This window comes from Aulonocara stuartgranti (assembly GCF_965226115.1).
Source record: "Aulonocara stuartgranti genome assembly, chromosome: 16".
Taxonomy (NCBI): Eukaryota; Metazoa; Chordata; class Actinopteri; order Cichliformes; family Cichlidae; genus Aulonocara; species Aulonocara stuartgranti.
The window spans coordinates 36,491,978-36,516,794 of NC_138952.1; the positions used below are offsets into that span (position 1 = coordinate 36,491,978).

At 43.2% G+C, this 24,817-nt stretch overlaps 1 protein-coding gene across 3 annotated transcripts in view; it reads right to left on the reverse strand.

The window, feature by feature from the left end:
* Nucleotides 1-750: 750 nt before the first annotated feature.
* LOC309690690 (aryl hydrocarbon receptor-like) overlaps nucleotides 751-24,817 on the reverse strand; it is a 72,139-nt gene continuing 48,072 nt past the window's right edge. Inside the window, exons 7-13 of one of the 3 annotated variants that reach the window (XM_082507953.1) lie at nucleotides 24,194-24,396; nucleotides 23,216-23,325; nucleotides 18,092-18,233; nucleotides 16,336-17,917; nucleotides 11,335-11,595; nucleotides 1,878-1,953; nucleotides 751-1,390 (exon numbers count right to left, since the gene is read on the reverse strand). In XM_082507953.1, the coding sequence (XP_082364079.1) occupies nucleotides 11,446-11,595; nucleotides 16,336-17,917; nucleotides 18,092-18,233; nucleotides 23,216-23,325; nucleotides 24,194-24,396 (2,187 nt within the window). In that variant the 3' untranslated portion in view covers nucleotides 751-1,390; nucleotides 1,878-1,953; nucleotides 11,335-11,445. Of the gene's footprint in view, nucleotides 1,391-1,414; nucleotides 1,954-11,334; nucleotides 11,596-16,335; nucleotides 17,918-18,091; nucleotides 18,234-23,215; nucleotides 23,326-24,193; nucleotides 24,397-24,817 lie in introns of those variants that run through there. The other 2 variants (XM_082507954.1, XM_082507952.1) reach the window with 2 other exon arrangements.

The following is a 24,817-nucleotide window of genomic DNA, read 5'->3' on the forward strand; positions in this document are numbered from 1 at the left end:
CAAAGCTTCGTTTTTAAACCCTTCTGGTGTAACTACAGCCCAGCCCATGCAGCAGTATATTAATGACTAACCTCGTATTGTGGATGGATTATCTCAGTTGTTCTCCTGGCTGAAGTTTGGTCCGTTTACAGCATCCTGCCATGCGATTGCATTTGTCTCTAACCATCAGGAACCCTCACATTAACTTTTATCAAGTGGAAAAAAAGTTAGCGTTCATCCTCCAGCTTCACTGTTTATGTTATGCTAACATAGCTGTGTCGCTAGCGATCACTTGGCACATCATTATATAGCAGCTAGCCCAACTTCAGTAACCCTACAAACGTCACTGCTGTTTAGTTTCCAGTTTTTCAGCTCTACATCTTAATTTGTTTCGGAAATCTCTCAGTCAGGACATTGATTTCCCATGAAAAGCACACTGAGCACTGTGTTATATTTAGATAGAAGCTAGCGAGCTAACTTCCTGCTAACATCTAACTCCGTTAAATTTCATAAATTCGGTTTTCATGGATGCCTGGATTTTAAACTTAATTGTTACACCTGGTAAAGCAGCAACGTGGTAGAAAGAATTTAGACAGTTTGTAACTCTCATTGATGCTGCAATGACCGAGTGACTTATGGACCTGCAGTGGAGTTTGGGACCGGACACGGCTAATGACGTCAGACTTAAAGACCAGATTTCATTTCATTGCACTTGGAGAACTACAGATTTGGGCCTTTGAGCCATGGCTTTATTTTTCTTACAAAGAGGTTGCCTGTCAGGGTCCTGGGTCTGAGCGACCCAGGATCCCTGAGCAGTTATGGACTAATATTATAATATATATTTTGTATTGCTGTCCCTCGTTATCCCTGCTTGTGTGTGTGTATGTGTTTCTGCGGGCGCCTTCAGGCCTGGTGGGTGTGGCCCTGCTGGCGGACTGACCACACCCGAAGCCACACACCTGCTGCTGATCAGGCCTCGTCGGGGGAGCTACTTAAGAGAGTCTTGGAGCTCCCACCGACGCGGGATCATTCCATGAAACTCCACGTTAGTCATCCAGTTGAACTGAGTTAGTGTGTGTATGCCCGCGGTTATATGTGTCCTGACGGCTGTGTCTATTGTGTCCCCAGGAGAAGTGTGGAGCGCCAGACAGCAGCCAGCACGAGGAGTGCTGAGACACGAGAGCGGAGAGCACTGAGACACGGACTATTCACGGAAAGACACGACACGGGAGTCAGGGAAAGCACGGGGATTTATTGTTGTTTTGTACCATACACTGTAAATAAACGCACTGTTTGTACATAGAGCGCCGCGCCTGGGTCCTCCTTCCCCACGCCTCCCACGGTTTGCCATGCCGAACCGTGACATTGCCACTTGTGGAGCACCTTGGTCAAATCCTGGCTACTTTGTTCTCTGTAATTACACAGGCTTCACAAATTAAATGTGGTACAGGTTTATTTATTGTTCAAATGCTACGTATAGCACCTTTAAATGTCAGGGGTCCACAATAAGAATTCATTGACAGACGTTAGACATCCCTACTGTTCATGTGAATACAAAACTAGAGGGCTGAAAGACAGAAATGTATGAGTGGTCATAGTTCCATGTCTGTAAGATGTTTGTGTGTTTGCAGAAAACCTTATTTTAAAGGAAAAAATGCTTCTGAAACAAAGGGCACAGGCCAAATAATCTACAGCACGTCATGTCTTGGTAACATTACCGTGGTTAGGTAAAGACAGAATAAAAGTTCAGTAATATGGCACCATTTTCAGGATGTCACAGAGTGCATTGTGATGAAAGTACTATTTACAATAGAAAATAACACAAAAACCAGCAAAGGGGTTGTTGGGTGTCTCAAAAATAGTGAAACAAGTGACTTGACATAAAACTATGTACATACCTGTTTGTTTGACTTTAAATACACATCTTTTCACACTAAGTCACATCAATCATATTAAATAGAGCAGACACTTTTGCTGTGGGAAAAAGAAAGATAAAGAAATGAGTCACATGTAACGTCCACGTGTTTCACATCGCAAACATGTCAAAATAACAGCAGCTCTATCAATAATAACATTATTTGAACAATGGAAATCTCTTTTCAGCATCTTCTCTTGATGAAATAATCTGACTCATCTTCATTTCTGAGTAATTTTATGCTGTACACGAAACATTCAGAAGTGTGTCTGCCCACTAAAGATCTATCTTTAACTTTATTTGGTTTTCTTTCTTTTTTTTAACTGTGTAGACCTGAAATGACAGACCTCATGTTTCATCATTTTCTACCATTTCAAAGGTAAACACTGTGGGGAAAATATCAATAAGTGACAAATTAAAGGAAAATCTATATATGCCGTTTTGGCCTATCTGGTGCTACTTGAAGGGATGAATTCTAAAAATTGCTGGAAGAATACCACCTTCATTAAAACACAGTAGGCTTTAAATAATGATTGAGCCATTCAATGAATTAGGGCGCTGCCATGCAGGACGAGAGCACATTCATTAGGATATAAAACATAAAAGTGATCACTTCAAAAGTGGCTTCCCTTCATTGGCTTCCTATTAAATCCAGAATTCAAAATCCTGCTCCTCACATACAAGGTAGGGGTGCAACGATACTCGCATCGAGTGCTTTCGGTTCGGTACGCATATGTATCGAACAACACAAAATTTTTAAATTTATTTTATCAACTTTCCTTCTGACGATGCTGTCTGTGTTGAGCGCTCAGTGAATCTGCGCTCGACAGTGCAGCCTAGGCGGAGTAGTCGAACGCAGATCCACTGAGCGCAGGGCAAGCTAGCAGACAGAAGCTAAGCTCTCGTTGCAACATGGCAAATTGAACCTCCCCCACCCTCATTCAGATCTGGCGTTTGGAACTATCTTGGTTTTCATGTGACGAATGACCCTGAAGGTAAGCGCGTCATGGACTAAAGTAAAACAGTATGTGCCATGCAATGCTCAATTACATGGGTGGGAGCTAGTGTGTTAGCGCAGTTAGCTTGTTAACGTGTTGCCGTCCAGCCCCACGCACGGGGCGATCCGCGGTAGCTCGTTAACGGAGATTTGCCGTGTTGTGGCATTAACGTCATTTCAGATTAACGCTGACAGCACTAGTGGGAACACAACGAATATGACTGCACATTTACTCCGACATCATCCTAGTGCAAAGACAAGTGGAAGCAGACAAAAACAACAAGCACCATGCTACAAACTTTACCCGAGTCATTTAGACAGCCGTTAGCACAGGATTCTCCTTATGGGGACCTGATATGTTTAATATGCTGCTGAGAATATAGCCCAGAAGAAGCGTATAGTATAGCTTTTATTTTGGAAAGAGCCATTTCTCTGTAATAAACTCTCTTTTCCAAAGATGAGTGATTCCTCAATCAGATACAGGGCTCGCAAAATCGCTAGCCCGACGTCCCGGGGCTAGCGATTTTTCCAGTCGGGCTACCAAAATCTATCTCTGCCCTGCCCGTCGGCCTATCGTAGGAAGGAAAAATATATGTCAATGCTTTTGCATTCTTTCGGAAATGTAGCTGGGTAATTATGTCATTGGCATCGGTGAGCCACTGTCAATATGTGACATATTGAAATCGCGTTTGAATTTGCGCTTGGTTTTTTGCTTTCACTTTGCAATCGCGCGAACTGTGTATAGAGAGCGACAGCACTGATCTGTGAGTGATGATAATTTGTGCACCAATTCCTCTGACATCGTCTTATTAATCGTTAGCTTACTATGCAAACATGACAAGTGAACTCTCCCGCAGCTTAAACATGTGAGAGGTTGATCGCAGAGAATCGCTGAGCTTATGTGAGTGAGCGTGTAAAAGCAGCAGGATTTATATTTGACTACGATGACCTGGATGACTGAGAACCTTCACAGACAGATATATATTTTAGTTCTGCTGAGCCAAATAAGACAGGTCAGGGTGAAGAAGTGACAGCCAAAGAAAAGCTTACCACAAAACGGAGAAGTTATGACAAATCAGACTATAAGGCTAAAAGAAAGTGCAGCTTTATGGTTTCATGGACAAAATAATTTCTGTGGCTGCAATATGACGAGCTAAATAACCAGGGCTGCACATAAGTGGTCCGCAGGTGCGCATTCGCTGTCAAAACAAAAGACGCGCACAAGATAAGAAGTTGCAACGCGTGTTTGCATACATAAGATTTTCAGGAGGAGGACAGACATTTGTTTAGAACTCTTAAAGATGTCGAAGAAGCTCCTTTAAGCAATTACTGTGATGTTCCTCCAAACCACAAAAGAAGCGCGTATTCTCGGAAAAGTGTTTGCAGAAGGTGAGCTGGCTTCAAACAAATGATGAACGCACAGAGATGTGGTGCAGAATGTGCCGTGAAAATTTAATAAATGACAAATTAAAAAGGCATGAACATTTTTTTTTTGTATCGAAAAAATATCGAACCGTGACACCAAAGTATTGAACCGAACCGAACCATGAATTTTGTGTATCGTTGCACCCCTAATACAAGGTCTTAAATAATCAGGCCCCATCTTATCTCAATGACCTTGTAGTACCATATCACCCTATTAGAGCACTTCGCTCTCACACTGCAGGCCTACTTGTTGTTCCTAGAGTATTTAAAAGTAGAATGGGAGGGAGAGCCTTCAGTTTGAATCCTCCCTTAGTTATGCTGCAATAGATGTAGGCTGCCGGGGGATTCCCATGATGCATTGAGTTTTTCCTTTCCAGTCACCTTTCTCACTCACTATGTGTTAACAGACCTCTCTGCATTGAATCATATCTGTTATTAACCTCTGTCTCTCTTCCACAGCATGTCTTTATCCTGTCTTCCTTCTCTCACCCCAACCGGTCGCAGCAGATGGCCCCGCCCCTCCCTGAGCCTGGTTCTGCCGGAGGTTTCTTCCTGTTAAAAGGGAGTTTTTCCTTCCCACTGTCGCCAAAGTGCTTGCTCATAGGGGGTCATATGATTGTTGGGTTTTTCTCTGTATTTATCTGTATCTTGAGGCGACTTTTGTTGTGATTTGGCGCTATATAAATAAAATTGAATTGAATCACTCAGAGCTACTTTGTATTCATCTGGTGGACTATGGCTTGATGGAAGCAGTCCATCCTATTTCTCTGATGTTTTTTTATTTTCTATTTCTACTACAGACCACGTATTTCTATTGTTGCATGTAGAGATTGTCACATACACACATACACAAAAGCAGCTTTACTGATGAGTTACAGTTTTTGCCTACCCGGTGAATAAAAGAGCATTTGTATCCATAATCTTTTTGCCAGTAGTTTAGCTTTATTCACTCTTATTTTATGTTTGCTGTTTTCTCCGGGGCCCCAGCTGACTCCTTGTGTCTTCACTATGTTACAGAGGTGGGACCAAGTCATTGTTTTGCAAGTCTCAAGTAAGTCTCAAGTCTTTATCCTCAAGTCTCAAGTCAAGTCTCAAGTAATGTCAGGCAAGTCAGAGTCGAGTCTCAAGTCACTGGTGTAAAAGTCCGAGTCAAGTCACAAGTCTGAAACTTTGAATTTCAAGTCCTTTCGAGTCTTTAAAAAAAAAAGAAGAAAAAATAATGTTGCAGTTATGCTAAATGTAAATATTAGACCATGTAATTTTAAAATCTGTGTTTTTCTCAACACATGACAAAATAGTGAACTTAGAAAATATACACAAATTGTGAAATTGCACCTCTTTAAAATGCAGCTCAATTAAACCTAGCTCCAAGAATAATTTTCACCGACAGTTCTGAGATAAGCTGCATGTTATTCTTGGATGCGGTTGTAGGACCAGCTTTAAAATCGCATGACAAAAATATCATACACATTAAAAAAAACTGTATCACCAACGTAGCCTGGACAACATTTGCTAGTTAGATGAAGTCAGCTATCTCATCGTAGCATATTTATATGCATATTTATAATCATACGGTTCTTGGAGTGAGTGCATACACTCATGAAGTTTAGTAACTTCAGGTCACTGCAACAAGCCCAGGTACAGTTTACCGACGGATGGGTGCAGGACCTTGAAATGCACCGTGTAGAAAGTAAAGACCATCGTACGTATCATAAGTTTACCAGTCTCACAAACTGTCGTCATAAATACACATTCCTTAACCGTTTATTAATAGGACCTTTGAGCTCAACGGTAATTAATTAGTAGTGGAAATAATTTCTGGTAGCATCACAGAAATGTAGCAGTGACAATAATACTGTATGCTGTAATCGTACTGGGCAATTAGTGATACAAAAAACCTGTTTTATCCTGTGAATAAAAGTATATGTTTTTGTCAATGTACCATAATAACAGAAGCGAAACACAATATTGTGTCAGGACAATTCACTATTTATGCACAATAAATAAAGGAGCATAGAGCGACAATTTCTGTTCAGCGCCAGACTTGCTTGTAACCTATATCACCAATTATGTTAAGAAAAATGACGTATTAACTACTAAAAAACACTGACCTTCGTGTAAATGCTTGGAGCAGACTAACCTGTGAGCTGGAGTGTTCTGGGACGTTATATTTGGTCTTTGAATGGCTGCAATCCAGGCCATCCGTCGCGTCTTTGTTACTTCGGAAACATGGCTGAACAATTTCTCTTCAGCGACGTAATCCGATAACAACCGATCTCTTTACCCGTCGGCTTCCCGTGGCTGTCATGCGACCGGCTATTGCAGTTAATAATACAACAGCTTCTTGACATTTTTGTGTTTCTTTTTATCGCTGTGTGACTGATTTCAATTGAAAGCCTGCGTGCGCTAGTACCGCTTGCCACGAGTTCCCAGAATCCTTTGCGGTTTTACCCGTGAATGACGTCACATTTTCAATCTCTATATAATATGCATGTTAAATTTTATATTTGGGGTAAAATATCAAGTCTTTTCAAGTAAACCGGTTCAAGTCCAATTCAAGTCCCAAGTCATTGGTGTAAAAGTCCAAGTCAAGTCACAAGTCTTAGAACATTTTTTCAAGTCAAGTCTAAAGTCATAAAATTAATGACTCGAGTCCAAGTCATGTGACTCGAGTCCACACCTCTGCTATGTTATATGTAAATACCCCAAAAGCATGGTTGAATACTGATATAACTTCCACAGTCCAAACAGTCTAACGCAACAACAAAGTCTGTGAGCAGATTATGACGTGGCTCTGTTTACAGAAGATCTCTTACTGAAATTTGTTCACAATTTGGTGCTAATTATAGCAAATGCACATTTCAATGTAATTGTTCATGAATTGACTTGAATATAACCGTAACAACCACACCACACATGTACACTTCACATATAGACTACTATTAGCAGGATGGCAAATTTCTGAAACACACTAATCCATTTATATTCATCCATGTGTAAATTCTGTCTGATTTCATGCACAGTGAAGCCGTCTGTCTGGACTATCCAATGACAGCAGTGTCTGATTCACTTAGGATTGAAAAAGGGTTTAAGAGCAACAGGTTGTACATGTGAGGCTTCCCTTATGCCCGATAATCCCCACATTACAAGTGTCAATTTTTCCTTTAATTTGTCACCCGTGTGTCATTAAATGACTATATTTCACATTTTAGGTTGGTTTGACAACAAGATGATATCAAGATGAAGATATCAGGCTCTGCCCTTAAAATCGTGAGTTTTCCATTTGTATATAGTATAGTATAGTAGATGTTATGGAGCAGGTGAGAGCAGGGAGGAAGGGGTAAGTGCAGCCTAGGTAGAGACAATATCTTACATATGGACGTCCAAACAATCAGGAACTTCCCATAGGACATTGATATATAGAGAAATACACAAGGGGTTTCTTCCAAATGAGTCAGGTAAACTTGTAACAGTGACCACATATAAAAAAACGAATCTTTGAGAGGTTCAATTCAATGTCAACATAATCAACAAGAGACAAACAATTCAAGTGGAGAAAAATAAAAATGATTACACTAACATGACATGTTTGTGCTTGTGAGGACTCATCATTTGAAGTGTATCGCAAAATAAGACTGTGTCAGAAATGGGAAGAACCCCATAAATCAGGGTTTTCACCCCCCAGTGTCCTTCACTACCAGTGTGCATCAGGTGGGTTTAAGAAATAAAGTGCAGGATAGTTCTAGAAATAATTCTCATGTTCTATACTTTTTTTCAAATGTATATGGATTAATCTCATTGTTGAAAATCATTCAACAAAGAAATCAATAAACACTTAACAATTACATTCCTGTAGCATGAGCAAAACTTAACTGTACCAACACCTGTAATCACGCGTTTGTATGGTGCATTCAGATACAAAGCAAAGCAAACCAGTCATATTAGGAAAGATCACACGAAACAATAAACATATCACCAGAAAAGAACTGCATTTATCAGAGATATAAAGGTTTCCAGAGCTCCTCTAGCTTTTCCTACATTCAAACAGATGATGTAAAACCTGTCTGATTGTGCATTCTACAACACAGCAATCATAGGTTAGACAGAAGAGGAAGGATGTGGGGGTCTGATCCCTGGTTACTGAAACTGGTTTTGAGTACATGGAACAGCTGTACCAGCAGGCTAACCAGAGTGCAGCTCTGACAGTAGCCAAGGCAAAAACTCAGTATGGGAGAAGAGAGGCCATGGAAGAAGCCTTTCGGTTGGCCTGGCAAACTGTCAGGGGAAAGCAGTTTCCGTCCACACTGTATATAATGGGGATGGGACTATAGTGGGGATGCTGACCTCAACAGAGGACAGTTGAACTAACACATCAAAGAATCTCCTCAATCCCACTGACATGGCTTCTTGTAGTATAAGAGGACTGGGAGTAAGGTCACTGAGGTAGTTTGTCAAGGCTCAGGCTCTGCTGTGGTGCTGTCATAGCTGACACACCTCTGCAACATTGTGTTGCAGTCAGAGACAGTGCCTCTGGACTGGGAGACTGGGGTGGTGGTGGTTCCCCTCTTCAAGGACTGGGTCCACAAAGTGTGGTCCAACTTTAGGATGCTCATGCTTCTCAGCCTCAGCCTGGGTACTTCGTCTGCCTGTTAGTGGAACCTTAGATTCATGAGGTGGTTTTCATCCTGATCATGGATCAGCTCTTTATTTTCTCAAGGATGTTTGAGGATGCATGGGAGTTCCCAAACAGTCTACATGAGTTCTGGGAACTTGAAGAAGGCATTCAACCGTGTGTTCTGTTGGAGATGCTTTGGGAGTATATGGTATCAGGCCCATTGCTGTGGCCTAACCAGTACAACCATTACCAGAGCCCAGTTCACATTGTTGGCTATAAGTCAGACTCGTTCTTTGTGACTGTTGAACAAAGGGACTGCTGTCGTTTGTCACGATTTCGTCCACAATTTCCATGGACAAAATTTCTAGGAGCAGCCAAGAGGTCTGGTGTGGTGGTCACAGGATCTTGAGATTCTCCAACTCACACTGGGATAAGAAATGGTGTTTCAAAATTCAAGACCATGGTCCTCAGACTGAAAAGGGCTCTCTGGGATGGGAACGAGTTACTACCCTTGGTAGAGCAGTTACAGATCTTGGGGTCTTGTTCATGATTTAGGGGGGAGTGGACCAAGAGATTGGATCGACAGGTTCGAGAAGCATCTACAGTGATGCAGATGCTGTACTGGTCTGTCATGGTAAGGGGAAAGCTGAGTGTAAAAGCAAAGCTGTTGAATTGTAGCTACGCCCTTACGTTCACCTAAGTCACAAGCTCTGTGACCTCACGTCCGTAAGAATGAGGTCACAGATACAACATAGAAATGAGCTTTCTCTGAAGGGAGCCTAGGCTCAGCCTTGGAGATAGAGTGAGGAACTCTGCCATTCAGGAAAAAGCAGGAATAGAGCCACTGCCCTCTTAAGGCATCTGACCAGGATGCTCAAGATGTTCAGTGCATGCCCCATTGGAAGGAGGCCCTGGGAAGATCCACGATGCTCTGGAGAAATTACATTTCTTGGAAACACCTTGGTGTCTCACCCTAACCGACCACAGCAGATGGCCCCGCCCCTCCCTGAGCCTGATTCTGCCGGAGGTTTCTTCCTGTTAAAAGGGAGTTTTTCCTTCCCACTGTTGCCAAAGCGCTTGCTTGTAGGGGGTCATATGATTGTTGGGGATTAGTATAAAGTGCACTGACTTGAATCTTGTTGTGATTTGAGGATGTATGAATAAAATTGAATTGAGGTGCTGGAGGAGGGTGGTCTGGGCAGAGATGGGCAGAAAATGGATGGATAGATGGATGGATCAGACCTTTTTTACATAACAGACTCTACATGGATACCCTAGTACTGGAGCACCTACACAGTAAACCTACAGGAGCCATGGAAACACATGCCACAGTTTTTGTGCTTACATTAATGCCTTAGTACTGCCCCGGGACGTCGGGCTAGCGATTTTGCGAGCCCTGTATCTGATTGAGGAATCCCTCATCTTTGGAAAAGAGAGTTTATTACAGAGAAATGGCTCTTTCCAAAATAAAAGCTATACTATAGCTTCTTCTGGGCTATATTCTCAGCAGCATATTAAATATATCAGGTCCCCATAAGGAGAATAATGTGCTAACGGCTGTCTAAATGACTCGGGTAGTTTGTAGCATGCGTGCTTGTTGTTTTTGTCTGCTGCCTTAGCACTGTAACGGCACATTAGTGGCTGACCTACTCCGGCTGCTAAAAGCTTCCACTTAATAATAATAATAACACTCCTTAAAATTGATTATAAAATATATGTAGGAAGGAGGGAAGAAATTGCACTAACCGACTTGCTGCAGTAGTAGCATCCTATTACAGTGCCATGCAAAAAATCAGTGTCTCCTTATAATGACCCATTCTTTCATAAATGGTTGTAAAGACAGACTGCATGGCTAGGTGCTTTATTTTATACACCCCTGGAAATGGGGCTGAAAACACCTGAATTCTAAGATTAGGAGATGTGGCCAAATTCTTGGTCCATATAACTGTAGATTCAGTCTGAATAATCTGTATGAAACGAATAGGCAAAGAATCACTGAGTGTAATGAAAGTGCAAACCACAGACTCCTGAAGAGGACATAAACCACAGACTGGCTGGCTAACTTGTAAATTCCTCTTGAAAACAGATTTCTTGGTTCTCAGTGTCTAATGAAGCCATGCTGGTGCATTAAAGTACCAATACTAAGACAGCACGGCAGAATCTGATGTCCTGGGACGAGAACACGTTGGTTTTACAGTGTATCTGAATGCAGATTTCTAAAACCCAGCCTCCAATGATTCATATTTACTTAAAACAAGCTAAGCGCTCTTAACTGCATTAGTGTAAACAAAGGACTCATATGATAATATGACTTAAAATATAACTCGGTGATCCCCTCCCCTGACACAACATTACAAAGTCAAAATGAAAAGACAAAAACAGACAACACAGATGTCGGCCTACGTTTCTCCAGCTTTGTTTGTTGTGGTGTGTAGATGTATAAGGCTGGTCCAGTCACTGGATGTTTCTGGCCATTCACAGTGTCCTGCTACATGACTGTCCCTGGTCAGATGGTCAGAGGTAGAAGCCGGTGGCTGGTGGGTCTGGAAGTGTAGGCAACGTCTCAGGGCTGGGTACCTGGATAGTAGGAGGCACAGATCCATTCCTGTTAGGCAGGGCACAACCTCCTGGGTAAGTACTGTTTAGCACGCAGCCATTTTCCATCTGCAAAGGACATAAAATATCATTAACATTAAACAGGATTGCCATTTGGCTCATAGTGGGTGTTTGTATAAAACAAAGATTATGATTCATAATCTTAAAATAATCTTAAAAGCAGAAACACAAACAAATAAATAAGGCAAAAACCTTATTGAGGAAGATGGTCCAATATTATGGAGCATGTTCTGAATATCAGAAAAATATCAGTTATAGGGTAAAGTCCCTACAACCTTTACCATTTACTCTACTCCCCTCTAAACCATCTGTGTCCTCAGTCCATATTGTGGACCCTGGCATCCTTGAAAGAGGGACCATTGTTCTTTAATGGCATCTGTACAGACGTGTACATCTATCCTGTTGAGGTGGCTCTTCTATAATGTGCCAAGTTTTTGTGGAGCAGCTGTTTGGTTTCTCCTGTGCAGAGGTCCAAGCACTGCTCACAGCACTGCACAGCATACACTATGCTGCTTAGGCTGTGTTTGAGTTTTGTGCTTGGGATGAACTACTCCATCCAAAGTTCTTCTGCCTTTTTTCCTGTCTTTTTCCACACCTTGGCTCATGTGATGACACACCTGATCAACAGTGGATCAACAACCCTCAGAAGCACCTTCACAACCTCAGTAAATACCTCAGATAAATAACTGGGACTCTCCACCAGCTGTTTTTATAAGGTCTCATCCAAGAAGAAGCTTCTTGGATGAGACCTGAAATGTCTTCACAAACCTAAAGAAGTCCAGTTTCCTTAGTTTGTTAAAATTCCAGACTACCACGACCTGCATGACTGAGAACTTACACAAACCCTCGGTAGTTTTCCCCTTTTCTTCCTCGTCTTCTTGTCAATGCCGCTGTTTCCAAACATAGATCATAGCAGGTCTTACTACCATCTTGTAAACCTACCTTTTCCCTAGCTTCTCCTAATCGCCGTCCTGTGTAGACTGTATATTGTCCTCTTGTCCTTTGTTAGAGTGTTAGTCCACGTCCTGTTTCTCACTCCTCGTGAGTTGAAAGTTTGCATTTGTTTTTGGTTTCGTTTTGTATTTTGCTTTATGCTGGTACGTATCCGCTCAGTAAAGCGCTTGCCTTTAGATAAACCTCCTCCTGCCTCTGAGTCCTCATCACACACACTATGACAGTCAGGGCTACTTGTCTCAAGCCAAAACTATCATGTGTGACTCGTCACACCCTCACGATGGACTGTTCTCCTTGCTGGCCTGTGGATAGAGGCTCTGCAGCTTTTTCACCAGGTCATCAGACTGCTCAACATGAAAATACCATGTTTGTGTACGTGTCCACAGCTTTCCACAGCTCACTTTTACCATTGCACGTGATAATATATTTTGCTGCTATACATATTTTAACATATTTGATTTATTTTAAATATTTTTTCATCTTACATTGAGTAACTGCAATGACATTTCATTCCTTGCACACTTATGCATGACAATAAGTCTGCTTGTCATTTTCTTCATTCACCAGTTGCTTAAAATACTCGTTCCCTTTTTTCCACTCAGCCATTTGTATGCTGTAGACAAAAACACTGGCACCTATCCTTTCACATTGCTTGTTCACGTTTGCACCATAGCTACCCAACACCACCTCAGTGTTTTTCACCCACGTGTGCAGTGACGTTTGCTTCAGCCACCCCTCTCTCTCATTCTTCCCTACCATCCCGAGGCTGTCTCAACTACTTCCTGAATTCTGAGTGACATTTTTTACTATAATATGAAATTCCATCCATCCATCAGCTTCCACTTATCCTTTTCACAGTCGCGGGGGGCGCTAGAGCCTATCCCAGCTGTCATAGGGCGAGAGGCGGGGTACACCCTGGACAGGTCGCCAGTCTGTCGCAGGGCCAACACACAGAGACAGACAGCCACTCACGCTCACGTTCACTCCTGCATTCACACCTATGGGCAACTTAGATTGATCAATTAACCTATCCCCACAAACTGCTTGTCTTTGGACAGTGGGAGGAAGTCGGGGTACCCGTGGAAAACCCATGCAAACACGGGGAGAACATGCAAACTCCACACAGAAGGATGCCGGCCTGATGGTGGAAATGTACTCAGGACCTTCTTGCTGTGCGACAACAGTGCTAACCACTGTTAGGTTTATATTGTTGATTGTCATTTATGCTTAGAAATATTTACTCATATATAGAGTTTTATAATCGATTGCATAATGATAGGAGGTCTGATCCTTAGCAGTCTGCAAAGACTGTGAGCCTCCCAGAGCACTCTGGCATAAACACACATCTTAAAGTCGTGAGAGAGGTCGTACCTGCTCTTACTGATTTATACTACAGGAGGACACCTACTCTTATCTCTTTACGTATAAGTGCCTTTTGTTTAGGTGGACCGCTGGACTCCTGGCACAGCAGGTCTGAGGAGTCTTCACAGGGTCACATTTTGACCCACACACACACACACACACACACACACACACACACACACACACACACACACACACACACACACACGGCTACACGTACACACAGACAAGGTACTCTTTGTTCACATGTATGCTTGTGTAAGACGTCATATGTTAATGAACTTATGCATATTCACGTAACCTCAATAAAGAGCAGTGCTGCGGGGGAGCTGGCTGAGAGCGCCTGTCAGGAACGACGCTCGTCACAGTTCTCTCCCTCGTGCACGAGCAACACAAAGAGCTGTGAGGACTTGCGTCTTGCTTTTGCCGTTGTAGTAGAACTGTCTCGCTCGAGACAGACCCATCAACCACCGTTCCTCCTCTTTTAATCAAATTACTGAGTAACTGATGCACCTTCATGTCTAAATACATAGAATACAGACAGATAAAAGATGATTTCCTTAACCTTTGGTAGAACCTCAAAATCCCATCCTTTCGTGAACCTCGGGACCAAAAATGGTCCCGCCCCAAAAGTGCTCTAAAAATGTTATATATCAATATTTTTTTCTACTTTAAATTAGTCAGTCTTTTAAAACTACTTCTGCTTAAAATATCCATATCAACTTTTAATTATATTTTCATTGTTTTAACCCTTTAAATCCCAGTTTAGGTACATGAGCGCCCTGTTTTTAACAGAAAAAAAAATTTAAAAAATTAATATTTTCCATAAAATACATTTGAAGTAATATTTGATTGTTATTATAATTAGGCCTTTGGATAGGCCAAAGATTGGCACCAACATTCATTTTGATCCATTATTATTTTTTGTGCAGGAGCACATTTTTAAAAATCCATCCTTTCGTGACCCTCGGGACCAAAAATGGTCCCGCCAAAAAAAGTGCTCTAAAATGTTATATATCAATATTTTTTTCTACTTTAAATTAGTCAATCTTTTAAAACTACTTCTGCTTAAAATATCCATGTCAAGTTTTAATTATATTTTCATTGTTTTAACCCTTTAAATCCCAGTTTTATTACATGAGCGCCCTGTTTTTTTAGCCCCAAAAAACAAAAAAACTAAATATTTTCCAAAAAAAACATTTGAAGTAATATTTGTTTGTTATTATAATTAGGCCTTTAGATGGACTAAAGATTGGCACCAACAGTCATTTCGATCGCCTTTTATTTTTTTTCCAGGAGCGCATTTCATAAAATGCACACTATCGACCACGCCCAAAAAGTGCTATAAAAAATTTATATATTAATATTTTATTCCACTTTAAATTAGCCAATCTTTTAGACCTACTTCTCCTTGAAATATTCATGTCAAGTTTTAATTACATTTCGCGGATTTTAACCCTTTATATCCCGGTTTCGTCACATGAGCGCACTGCTTTTTTTGCCCCAAAAACATAAAACATAAAACATAAAATATTTTCCAAAAAAAACATTTGAAGTAATATTTTATTGTTATTATAATTAGGCCTTTAGATGGACAAAAGATTGGCACCAACATTAATTTCGATCCGGTTTTAATTTTTTTTCCAGAAGCCAAAAATGTCCCCAGGCGGCGCTGCTGCTCCTGCTCCCCCGGGGAGGAGTGCCTCTGCCGCGGGTGTGTTTCGCGCAGCGCCGGAGCATATGGTTCGGTTCCCGTGTCTGCAGCACACACTTCCGCTACCACGTGAAAACAAATACGTCATTTCCTGTTGATTAAAAAAAATTAATGCACCCTCAAACGATCCTAAGGGCAGAAAATGGTCCGGAACGAGCAGCGGGCCAAGCTGCTGCGGCACGCGGGAAATTAGTCTGCCTTTTCCGGGTATCTGTCTCGAGCAGGCCGCTGGAGAAGGTGTGTATGTTCCAGCAGGCGTCACATGTGGAACAAGGGCGCCACCCGGTGGCCAAATAAAAAAATTACAATTCTAAGGCCCTGAGTCCAGAATGAAAGTGAAAGTTAAGCCATCGCCACAACGTTAATGGTAATAATTGTACAGTGAAAAATAGCGTTTATAATGGGTTTCAATGGGGCACAAATCGGCCACGAGGTTCGATAGTGGATGTATGCCTTTTATTCAGCCATTTAAGCTCATTTAAAAAACTCAGACTGAAATTTTAAAATAAAATGGGAAAAAAATACATGTTTGAAAATTTGGCTATACTCCATTAAACACAGTGGAAATGGCGTGGAATTAAAAAACGGAAAGGCCACGAAATGGTCCCAGGTTCTACCAATTAATAACAGATTTAAATGTAAAAGCTACTAAAAAGTTAAAACCTGGGTACACAGTCTGTATGCCCGGCTCAGGAAGGAACCTCCAAGCTGTGCAGCTAGTAATGATTTCAAAGTATGACAATGTTCAGCAACCTCACCTTGCTGTGATTGGGGTCGTCAAGGATCTCAGAGGTCACCAAGCCAAAGTGGTCGAGCTGGCAGCAGGGCTTACCCACTCTTAGAATCTGCTCCAGGGGGCTAGTGCAGGGAGGGCACTGCGACAGACTGGAGATGACCTCGAACAAGGGGCCTGGGATCTGCTCTGGGTGGCTTTTGTGGTTCATTCCACGAAAAGATGCAACTGTGCTCTCAGCGCCCCGCTGCTCTGCACTTCTCTCAAGCAAACCACCTCCACTGACTGTGTAATCCACACTGTCCATAGTGGGCTCCCTGCAAGACTCCAGTGAGGTGTTTGTAAGAGCGTTTTGGCTGTTGTCAATGCAGAAACTGCTGCCCAGGCTTTCGCTGAAGCTGTAGTTCTGCCATGGCATTTTTTCTGCTGAATGCTCTGGGCTCGACGGACCACATCGTCCGTCAAGGTTTGCTGCCGTCTGTTTGGCATGGCACTGTAGTGAGAGCTGCTTCTGGGTCCTTGGTTGCTGCTCCTGCTGAAGGTAGTGTTGGTGAAGCTTGCTATTCAAGTCTGAGGCCTTGTCATTGAAAGTAGTCTGCTGTGTGGTCAGTTGCTCCAACTCGATCTCTGCTGGGACTAGAATGTCTTGGGCTGTCCATTGTCCATTGGCAATAGACTGATTTTGCCCCAGCAGCTCTCCATTTACTATCCTGTGGGGGAAATGGTCACTCTGCTGGCCCCAGTTAGGTGGTACTTTAGTGGTTCGCATGTTGAGATGCTGTTGCATCTGCTGGGATAGCTGGACAATGGGAGTGTGCTCCATTATTGGAGGCTTGGAGGGACAAAACTGCATTTGCACACTTGTATCAAGATTATTTTCTGATAATGACACTGGTGTGGAGGTTGCTGCGGTAGTGCTAGGAGGTACCTGTCCTCCATGTACAGTGGAATCAGTCCTTCCTTCTATCGAGTCATAGATGTAAGAGAGAATCTCATCATTTGTCAGCAGATCATCCAAAGTGGGCACGTGTTCAGGGTCCATCTCAACTCTGATCATACGCTCATCTAGCAGCAGCAACTCCAGGTCCTCAGCACTCAGGCCCAGCCCTTCCAGAGCTCCAAACAGCTCGCTGTTTGAGTAACTCCTCTCTTCTGCATCCATCCCTTGGCCCTCCAAAGAGAGCGAGTCCAAAGTAGCCAGCAGTGGGTCAAAGCTGGTACCTGGTTCTGTGATGCCTGGACCTACGACACTATTAGCAGGTTCATTCCAGCTTCTGTGCAGGTTGGAGGGTTCACTTTCAGAGAAACTATCGTGCTCTGCAAAGAAGCTGCTGTGAAATGACAGCTTGGGCTCCACAGCTGGCTGGCAAACATACACTGACTCATCCTGACTCATGAGTGCCCCAAGAAGGGAGCCCGGGTCCAGGCCATCCGTCAGCAGCTTATCAGTCCGATTCTTCTTTGACTTGCTAAAATTTTTTACACAGCTGCCATCTCTAAAGCCTGCGATGGGATGATTGGACTGATAGAGCAGGGCTTCTCCTGTAGCATACGTAAAGGGTAGATGCATAGAGCGCTTACGCAAATGTTCTCCTCCTTCTTCATCCCTATAAACACAGAAGACATCATTGTCAGGACTTCTCTGTGCAGTTCTTTTAAACAACTAAGAAATACAAACGTATGGCATTGAAGGGAAGGAGGATGGATATCTTAATGGTTTGATTCAGTGTATTACTCGAGATAAATGACCAAATGAGATTTGTACACAGACAGGTACTTACAAAAGAGGCCTCTGGGTGGCGATGATGTAATCTGGTTTCCCATTCTTATACACCAGCCGGGCATTGGCCTGGACCCACTTCCACTGGTTTTCCTTAGTCAGGAGTCTGAACACAGTCAGACCACTCTCTCCAGTCTTCATCACTTTAAACATTGAACACAAACAACTGTTACTCAGAGATAACCTCTGTCCACTATGACAGTCTAAATCTGCATAACACTTTGAAATGAGTTTCCATCGAAAGTTGTCACAAATTATCCACAGCATCTGTGTCCTGCCAGGCTGGACAGGGTGGCAGTGGACTGACTCATTTCACCTTTACTAGTGGGTTATGGTCAAAGACTGTTAATCATGGTCAGGCTTCGTCACTTCTGACCACGTGCCCATCTGTCCACTGAAGTGCACGTGGTGGTGCTGCTCTCATCTCTGATGCTTTGCCTGATCCTCTCTTCAGGCAGCTCTGCAGCTTTGCTCAATCTGTTTACTAATCCCACAGGATTACTTACAAAAGCTGTCTGAACTCTTTGACCAGACCAAACGTCCTCAGCACAGGATTTCCTACATATACTCAGGTTGTTCAGTAGCAAAACCTTTTTGGGTGTGAATGTTGAGCCACCTGCTTTGGTTTAGTGTTTTTCACAGCCTGCTGAGTCGAGAGCTGTGTTTCAATCAAGTCTAAAATCCTGGACTCTTAAACGCACCTTAGAACACACATGCATCAACACTACAATGAGCGGGCGGAGGGAGGTTTGGAGTCTTCTCTCACCCCCGTTCTCTGCAGCCTGCTGGAGCGGGGGGGCTAGGAGGAGGAGCTGGCCGTCCGACTGCGGTCTGGAGTGTGGGGCCTCCCTGCTGCTGCGGAGTCGGGGCGGTCTGCCTCTCCCCACCGCAGGGAAAAGGGTAACACCACCTGGGTCTGGGTGCGGTTCCCCCCTCCAGGGGCAAGGGTACCTAGACCCGGTTCGTAGAGTACGCTTGGGGAGTGTGATCGTGTGTACAGCGTCTCTTTATGTCTGTCTCCACTAGGGATGGGTACCGGTGTTCTGACATAAACGGTAGTAACCAGACCGAAAAGCAGCGCACATTTCGGTGCTTTATTTCGGTGCTTTTTTTTTCCTGAGCTGTGATACACTTCTAGCCAATCATTTTACGTTTCCGAGGATAGTAGGCGGGCCCAGGTACGTACGTTCTTTTAGAGCAGAGCTACAGATTAAAAATGTCCAAGGCGAAGCGGTCAAAAGTCTGGCTGTACTTCACAGCAAAAGATGCAAACTCAGCAGCAACAAGTGCTTTAAGCTGATACTGTGATACTGTCAAAGGAGGTAACACCTCAAATCCGATTAAACACCTGGCGACGCATAGCGTTTTTTTTAAAAGCCCAGAAATGCGCCGTATTTGATAGCTTGCTGCGAGACCTCACACCGAGCACATCTACTGCGGGTGTGGTGCCAGTTATCGGATCCGGAGTCAGCAACATCCCCCAAGAACCCGAAGAGGAGAGTCCTGGCCCCTAGCCCTGCCAGTGTAGCAGAAATGATGAGGATGATGATGCAGCAGCAGCCGTTCTTCTCTGCGTGAGTAGCTTAATGTTGTTCGAGTGTAATTTACGTTGAGTAGGCTAACCACGTTATTACATTAATGCATGTAAGGTGAACTAGCAAACATCATCATAGCTACATGCGGCTGTCCTCTTGTTTGATGGCAGATACTCCCTTCACCCTGGCAAAAAGGCTAAAATGACCAAAGAAAAAGAGGAAAACAGTTAAACATGAGAGGTTTAGGACAAAGTTTGTGTTTTTTCCATTGTTTAAGCACTGCTTCCAGCCAAGAGTGATACCATATATGCCCCATAGCTGCATCTTTTTACAAAAAACAGGTGAACGAGAGGTTTTTGGACCAATTTTGTGTTCTCCATTCTTTAAGCACCGGTTTGAGCACCGTTTGAGCACCGGCACCGTTTCAAAAGTACCGATTTGGCACCGGTATCGGATAAAACCTAAACGATACCCATCCCTAGTCTCCACGTTGGTTGAGTGTGGAGTAAGTGCATATGAGAGCGTGAGGGTGGGAACGGATGTTTGTATCTGTGTGTGCCTGTATGTCTGTGTCTATATGTCAGGTTGGTATCAGACGCCACCTCTCTGGGAAGACTCCAAACTCAATACTCCTACCAACATTAATGACTGTCTAGCTTCTGTTACTAATTGGATCTCTCAGAATTTGCTCCACCCCAACCTTGCCTGAGATCTGTGAGATTAGCTTTTCTGCTAAGGAGATCATTCCCTGCCAGCATCGGGCTGCCGTAATGAATTCTGGGATTGCTTTTCACCAGCACGTTAAATTTAATATAATAAGTCATTCAGTCTTTTACTTTAATTCATAAATATTGCAAACTATATTAAAAGTCGTTGTCCTTCTAGTGCAGAACATTTTCATAATTGGTCTAGTTCAACTCCCACTTCACGTTTATTACTCAGTGCTTCCAAAGTAACTGGCAGGGACCAGGCTGCTAACAAAAACGATTCATGTTGTCCTTGAGCTGCTTCTCTAGACTCCAGGTAGACTTAAAAATGAGAGGTTTAATTTGAATTGTTGTGTGTGTCACAACTGCTGAGAGCTTTTTTAGCTGCTGGCTTTTGTGATTTCCCTCTAGAGAGAACAAAGCTACACAACACGTGTGCAGCTTGGCTTTGCAAGTTACTGGTAGGGTTTCTATATTTCACAGTTTAGTACATTATTCATTTAGTGACATCTGATAATATTTTAGAATTTAGTTAAAAATTAAGTTATTTATTTATTTTTAGCTTTTATTATTTTATGACAGTGCAGTGGAGCAGACAGCGGAGGAGGGGTAGAGGGGAAAACATGCAGTATATGGATCGCCTGCTCAGCCCACTGTGGTGTGCTGCTGACCTGATCCTAGAATCATTTTAGGAAGTCAGACTTTGGATCTGTATTCAAGCGGATCATCGATGCCCGGCTGCGAGAAATTGTCACAGTAACGCCCAACCAGTGTGGCTTCGTCAAAGGATGCGGCAGGAGCAGCAGGAGAAGCACCGGGAGAAGACCAAGACCATCCATATGGCCTTCCTCAACCTGGAGAAGGCTTTTGACAGAGTCCCTCATGACCTGATCTGGCACTCTCTGTGATCACACGGGGTCCCTGAGGCCTACGTCGATTTGATCAAGCTCGTGTACAGAAACGTGACCAGCACAGTCAGAAGCCCAGTGGGAACATCGCCACCTTTCAGCATCACCGTGGGCGTGCACCAAGGCTCCGCACTGTCCCCGCTTCTCTTCATCCTCTGCATGGACTGTGACCGCTGACCTCCAAGCACCCCGCCCTTGGACACTCCTCTATGCCATTGATGTCTTCCTCGCAGATGAATCCCGAATGGAGCTGCAACGCCAAACGCAGCAATGGAAGACACGCCAGAGTGAGTACGGGCTGAGGTTGAACACCAAGAAGACTAAGTACTTAGAAGCCGACCCCCAAACCGACGGCACCATCAGCATCGATGGGGAAGACCTGGCAAAAGTATCTCACTTCAGGTACCTCAGATCGATGATCAGCAATGACGGCAACATCCTGCCAGACGTACGAGCCAGGATTAATGCGGCCTGGATGAAGTGGTGCCAAGTCACTGGTGTCCTGTGCGACCGACGAATACCTGACCACCTCAAGTCAAAGATCTACTTTATGGATCAGCGTGTTGGCCGTCCACCGTAAAGCACGAACAGGCCCTTCACACAATGGAAATGCGGATACTGCGATGGTGCCTGGGCCTGAAACTATGGGACCATGTCATGAACACCGACTTCCGAAAGCGGCTGGGCATCGCATCGATCACGGAGAAGATGCAAGGAGCGCGACTGTGATGGTATGTGGTATGGTATAAATGACAAAAACTGCAGAAAAGCGGACCCTGCAGAGCGGGAATAACGCTAGGAGGAGGAAGACTTTGGATCTGTACGTGTTGAATGTTATGGGTTTTTTTAACTATTCTTTATCCAGTTTTGTAATCGTATACAGCAGTAATTGCAATAGTAGCACACATTAAGACCTTTTTAATTAATTTATGAAATGTCTGAAAGTAAATAAATAATAATTTTTGTAGTTTTAAAGGCTTTTGTAATTTGTTTTACCACATACAGGAAACAGAGCTCGGCAGGCTGCTGGGTTGTGGTAAAATGGAATTTGGGCAGGTGAAGGAGTGAAGTCACGGTCAGGTTTGTCAAGCTGGTAATTCTCTTCAGTATTAAAGCAGACATATAACAGCTCATGTAACCTGCTAAATGGGCTAAATCAGCCGCAGCAGTAGTGCAGGCATGGTAATAACAACATGCCTGCAAAGAACAAACACACCACAGCTTTTCACATCATGAGGGTAACACACAGACACATGCTGAGAGCTCAGGCTTCAGTCTGTTTTACACAATTTCATACAACTTGTTCTTTCCTACTGTTGTGTAATTCCTTTTTTTTTTCCTGTCCCATTTGGTTCTTTAGCCGTCAGAATTGTTGTCTGAAGACCAACAAGGATACCCAATGGATTTACTTTGCCAAATGGATCATTGTGGCATTGCCGTATTGGTCCATTTGATCGACCTTTGTTTTTATTATTTATTATATTTTATTTTCAGATGTTACAGACGGGACAGACATGAGTGAGGGATAGGAAAGGGAGAAAGCCCCCCCGCCCCAATGGCTAGCAGAGAACGGGGGTGTGTGAAGACCCCATACCTCCCTCCTCCCGCTCATGTGTAGTGTTGCTGCATGTTGCTCTAAAGTGCATTTAAAACAAGGGAGAGCATGGTGCTGCTGCCAGAGAGCAGCAGGTGTTAGCACGGCCCCTCCCGAGAACCCTCAATGTCTACATGGATTTAATTCCTGATGTGTAATTCCTGATATTATCCTCGCAGTCACACAGCTCTGGTTATGACCACAGAAGCTCCACCCACCTGCTGATCAAAACTTGTGTTTACACGAGGCAACAAATCAGAAGAACGCCTCGCAGAGAATGGAAATGAGGGATTTTCAGGCACTGCACAGGGCACAAGTGTTCAGCCCCATCTTTGAATGAACTAGACTGTTTTGGTTGACAGCTGGTTTTTGGTTACTTACTTCGGACATGGTTCTCTGCACAGTACAACATATCTGCGGCGTGGATGAACTGATAGCCAGAGCCCCTCACCCGCAGCTCAGCCTCCGTGTACCCCAGCACTATCTTCCCCCTGTACAAAAAACGACCAGAGTTACCTCGGGCAGCTGTTTACAGTTCATTCCACATGTCACTGTAAAGAAAGCAAAAACAAAAAACTATAGTATTATATTTTAGTATAGTCACCCTGTGAAACTTCTACCAGTGTGATGTTGTTTTAGTTTTCTCCATTTTTCTAAAAAATAAAACAACTCCCACCCATCTGACACACCCATGGATCTCATGAAGGAGGATACATATGATCAAAACAGGTACAACACAACTTAACTTAACCTCCGACCTGCGTCCACATATGTGGACGTCACATTTTGGGTTATTTGGACCAAAATACTCAATTGTGGTCTACAAGGGCCTGATAGCCACTCACGAGGACATTATACTGCTACTGTTCTATTGAAACAAATATCCTCATACGTGGCTCTCATTTTTCTTAGAAACAAAAATTAGATTAAAAAAAATCTGGTAATTCTTTATTTTTACATTCATCAGGTCCCAATCAGCCCAGATATCAAAGAGAAATGAAAAATGCTGCCGTGGAAGAGTTCAGGTCTTAGGAGGTTCAGCATAACTAGTCTGCGGTTTGTCAGCTAGATTTCTTTGTCTCACTTTGAAAATCATTCAACAGAAAATGAGCGATGGCACCTGAAATCTAACACCCAATGAAAATGCTCCACTTTAGCATGTGGCTAACACAAATCTCAAACCGAACTGTACCTCCTAACCCTAACAAACAAACAAACAAACAAACAAACAAACAAACAAACAAACAAACAAACAAACAAACAAACAAACAAACAAACAAACAAACAAACAAACAAACAAACAAACAAACAGACGTGAGGTGTCTCAGTCGAATACAAAGTACTGAAATGTATTTTTACTTTGCGTCACAGGCCATGGGGGTGAAGTCCAGCTTGTGTTTGGTTCTAAAGATCATGTTCTTGGTTCTGATCTCTAGAATGGATGGAGGCTGAAGAGGAGTTGCAATAGCGAATAATGCAAGCAGCGGCGCAGCTTTCCCTCCATTTTCTTGCCACTGGTTCTGCCCATGCAAGAACTTGAGCCTTCCCTGGATATTCAAAGCCTGGAAGTAAGCAAAATAAGCAGTTATCCTTCTGGTAATGGATGTGACTTTGTATTTGTATTAGTAGATGTACTGTTTTTATAACCTGTGAGTACTACAGGTAACTGTAAAGATGGATCTTTGAGGGAAAACCTCAGTGAAGGTGGGCGTTAGCGGGCATGGGGACATGGAAACAGGTAGCAGACGACTCTGATAAAAGTTTGGATTCTTTTCTGGGAAAATGAAGCTCAGGAAACTGCTCGCCTATCAGTTTGAATATTAGTGATCCAGACTGTGAGTAGAAAGGGCTTTGAGGGTTCAGTTAGAGCTGAAAAGTACTACATAAATACCTGTTCATGTCTTTAACCCACCAGGTTTATAAGAATACACAGATACACTCCTACGATAGATGTCTACGTGCAGAGAACGGGAACGTCAAGTC